Genomic DNA, 4,106 nt, shown 5'->3' on the forward strand with positions numbered 1-4,106 from the left:
ACAAACCCACCTGTGTACACACAGACTTAGAAGGAGTGAGAACAAATGCTCGGCTCTTCTGAACATGCACACCAGAGTCTGGATGTGCAAATGAGTAGTCTCCCCCTCGAAGCCTTGCATGCAGCATCCTTGGGAAGCTGTTGGAACTCTTTTCAGGGCTTATTTTCAGGGATCATCAATTATAACTTGGGTGAGGAATTTAACTAGTGGAAATTGTTGGAAATTAGGTCTGTAACTTAATTCATGGTAAGAAAAGAAACTAGCGCATAAAGCCAGCACATTGCCCAGTTGAGGGGTGTTTAGGAAATGTTAACTATTGTGACTATTCTGCCACTATTAAAGAGGTTTTGTAAGTCTGTCTCCACTTAGTGGCAGGTAGATTAGCAATGCAATGTTGGCACGTCATGATTTCTCTCTGGGCCTCAGCATCCTTTTCTATAAAATGGAATATTCCTAAGGTTCCTTCCAGCTCTGTCAGTCCTAAAATTGATTAGTATTTTCAGAAGACCACATCTTTGTATTCTCTCATTCTTCCAGTGGGGTGGAATCATTTTAGCAAAAGCTCTTCTGGCACTTAAGTACTCTAGGATTTAGATACTAGCTCAGCAGTGAAACATCACAGAAACTGACAGCTGAGACAGAGATGAGTTATCCAGTGACTCTAGAACACAACTCAGCACCAAGGAAGATGTTATTGTCCTCTTTTGTGCAAAGGACTGACTGCTTACAACTTGCGAGAGGCAATCGAGCTGATGGGGACTGTCACCTTATCCCTATTTTGCTAACTAGCAAAGCTTTGGAATGAGTGACTAAAAGTTTTGAGCTGAATTAAATAGGTGCACATGGAAAGCCCTGTGTCTAGACTTTATAGACTAACTCCAAAAGTGCGGGAGAGGAGAGATGTAGGTAAACATCAGTTCTTTGACAAAAGAATTGGGAGATCACATTGTTTAAGATGGTGATGAGTCTAGACATGACAGGTACCAGTTAGACAATAGCTAAAATTTCCTGTCTTAGAAGGTGGCCAAAGGGTGAAAACTCTATCATGTGATCAATAGTTAGTAGTGATGTAAACGTTTTCAGACAGTTGAAGGACTATAACATAAGATAAGGATTAGTCATTTCATTTTGTAAAATGCTGAGTAGATTAGGACCTGGTAACATTTTCTTCTAGTTAAAAAATAAGCCCAGTTTTAACTCAATAAAAATAAAGACGTTTTAAAGAGCTGGAGTTCGCCGAAGTTGGAATAGGAGGTTCTGTGAGTTAGTGCCTCATCACTGAAATTACCTGAAAATAGCAAGGTGATCCCACGATGGGAGTTCTGTGAAATGTGTTCTGTAACTGCATTCGAATTGTGCCTGGATTATATCCCCTTATAAATCTTAAGATTCTAGAACTCTAATTCTCTTTATGATATATGTGGAGGCCCAAATTCCATAGTTTGGAAACTGAAATGAGAGATAAGATAGCATAAATAAAAATATCTTTATTGGGTTTTTAAAGCGTTTTAATTAAGGGGACGTAAAATAATAATCCACGCTGGGCTTTGTTGGTGTGCAGATGGGAACCTTCCCTTCGAATGACCCCTGAGCAGGCTCTCAAGCATGCTTGGATTCATGAGTCACGGAACCTCAAGCCACGGCCCAGAGCCCAGACCCTTAGGAATTCCAGTTTCTGTTTCCCCTCTGAGTCAAGGAAGGACAAGGTGCAAGGCTATCATCACTCGAGCAAAAAAGGTACAGACCCTCAAATAGCTAGTCCTAGTCCCATCAGGGATCCAGGCATTTCTGAAGGCTTTGTGTGTCTGTTTCTCTGAACTCATCCTTGGACAAGTCCTCTGGCTGTATCATGACTAGCCATTTCTAACCTTTGGGATTTTCCTCTCTCAGGAAAATTGGTTTCAGCTGGGTTCCTTATCGTTAGGATTTTCCATTTTTCTCCTATATTCAACTCCCTTTCTCCTCTTTCTTCTTTCACTGTGTGCACCTGATGCCCTATAATTACCTTTTGAATGTCTGTCAGTTACAGATTATGGCATTACGCAAAGTTTTGTATGTAATACTGTATAGCCCAGTGATTAAGCATCTGGTCACTGGAGACAGGTTTCCTGGGATTAAATTCTGATTCTGCCACTTACCAGGTGTGGGGCCTTGGGCGATTTACTTAACCTCTCTGTGGCTCAGTTTCTCCATTTATGAGGATAATGCCTATTCTCTAGGATTGCGGAAAGGATCACACGAAGTGGTAAATGTCTAGTGCTTAGAATAATGCCTGCCACACAGAACATGCTTTACAAATTAACTGTTTTTGTATCAACAACCATGACTACCCAAGGTGAGTATAGCCTAAAGGACAGTTAGCATGTAATTCACATCTGAAGACCTCCTGCTGTCTTCTCTCCCTTTCGGCAGATGACGTCACCAGGGAGACTGCAAACAAAATAAAAGATGGGCCCAAGAAGCGTGTTCAGAATTTAGGTCAGCAGGACTCTCTCCAGCACTCAGCGGACACGGCCCAACTGCCTCAGCTAGCAGAAGCTCCCGGAAAGTCAGAGGCTGTTGTCGGGGCCGAGGTGTCCATGACCTCCACAGGACAAAGCAAAAACGCCTCCCTCAAGAACACAAACATTTTACCGCCTGTTCTATGACCTTTGCTGAGGGTGCATCCTGTTTCTCTCCATCAGTGATTTGTATTAGAGACAGCGCTTATATTGTACAAAACTTCAATTGTTTTTTTTAATACATAAAAGTTTGTTTAAAAGAGGCAAAAACGCTATGCACAAGGGCAGCTGGCATGATTCCTCTTCTGAAGGATGGAAGAGGATTGTCCTTGCACTTCACCTCACTCCTGCTGTGTTTGTGTGGGGGGGGGGTGGGAGGGAGGAGTTGAAATTCTCGATGTTACAGCATTGCTAATGGACGACTAAATTGAAGGGGAAACACACATTTTCTTGTTGCCCATGACTGCCAGCCTATGTCAGTCAGGATCCTTGTCTGAAAGCGACAGAAGCTTGAATTCAAACTAGTTTCAACAACAAAGGACATTTACTAGCTTATATAATCGGTGAATCAGAAAGGGCGGCTGTGGTTTCAGGTGCAGCAGTCTGGCGGAACTCAACGTTGGAGGACTCAGATTCCGCCTGTTAGCCTTGCTTAATTTAACTTCATTCTGGTGGTAGGCTCTTTCCAGAAGTTAAGACGACCACCAACGTGCAGCCAAAGGACGCACCCCTCCCTGCTGCCAGCAGGGTCTCAGAGATGGCTGTCCTCGAGCCAGGCACCACGAGAAGTCGGGAGCTCTGATCGGCTAGCCTGGGCCCCAGGACCACGCTGCAGGGGCCTGTGACTGGGGCTTCCCTGCAGCGGGGCTGGGGAAGGAGGGTCCTCCAAGGGGGGCGTTGAGTAACCAAGCAGGTGGTGTTCGTTCGCCTACCACACCCCAGGCCCGGTCGGGTCCTCTCTATTTCCCTTTCTCGCTGTTGTCTACCTGAGTCGTGTGTATGTGGCTGTGATGGCAGGACAGAGTTCCCTTGAAATGGAACATCAAAACACCACCCAGACAGAAATGCACCTGGCTCCACAGCTTTCATCTGGTTGCTGGGTGACGGCGGCGAAGGGCGGCACCAGCTCGCCGAAGCCGGGCTGGAGGCGCCACGCAGGGAAGCCGGACGCGGCTGGAGCGGCGGGAGGGCGAGAGAGAGTCCCGGGAGGGGCGGAACACACGCCAGCGGTCGGCAGTTGGCCGGATCCCCCAAGAGGCCGGGAACACGAGCCAGAATCCGACGGGGATCGACAACATCGCACTGCACGGAAGACTCGAGAGCGGAGCGGGAGACATCCGGCGAGCGCGGCGGGCGGACGTCCAGCCGGGCCGGCCGGGCCGGGCAGCCTGGCCCAGGTCTGGAGCCGACGCCCGAGCCTGCCCGCGGCCGGGTCTCGGGGCGTCTCGGCGCCGTCTGCGCCCGGACGCGCAGGAGCGGGGCTGCCCTGCGGGCGACGCAGAACAAGGGCTCCGACTGAGCCGGGAGCCTCCGAGGCGGCGGGACCGGAGCCACGCGGAGCCCGACACCCTGGCTCCTTCCGGGGACTCGCCGGCGGCGGCGGCC

General features: G+C 48.5%; 1 protein-coding gene across 1 annotated transcript; it reads left to right on the forward strand.

Moving 5' to 3' along the window:
• The first annotated feature begins 1,408 nt into the window (after positions 1–1,408).
• Positions 1,409–2,795, forward strand: LOC110596675 (dual specificity tyrosine-phosphorylation-regulated kinase 4-like). The gene is made up of 2 exons (XM_021718336.1): positions 1,409–1,737; positions 2,413–2,795. Exons 1-2 carry the CDS (start codon positions 1,581–1,583, stop codon positions 2,646–2,648), a joined length of 393 nt encoding a protein of 130 aa, XP_021574011.1. The 5' UTR covers positions 1,409–1,580; the 3' UTR covers positions 2,649–2,795.
• Positions 2,796–4,106: the final 1,311 nt, after the last annotated feature.

Source organism: Carlito syrichta, unplaced genomic scaffold (genome assembly GCF_000164805.1).
Source record: "Carlito syrichta isolate Samal-C Ts95f unplaced genomic scaffold, Tarsius_syrichta-2.0.1 Scaffold312093, whole genome shotgun sequence".
Classification (NCBI taxonomy): domain Eukaryota; kingdom Metazoa; phylum Chordata; class Mammalia; order Primates; family Tarsiidae; genus Carlito; species Carlito syrichta.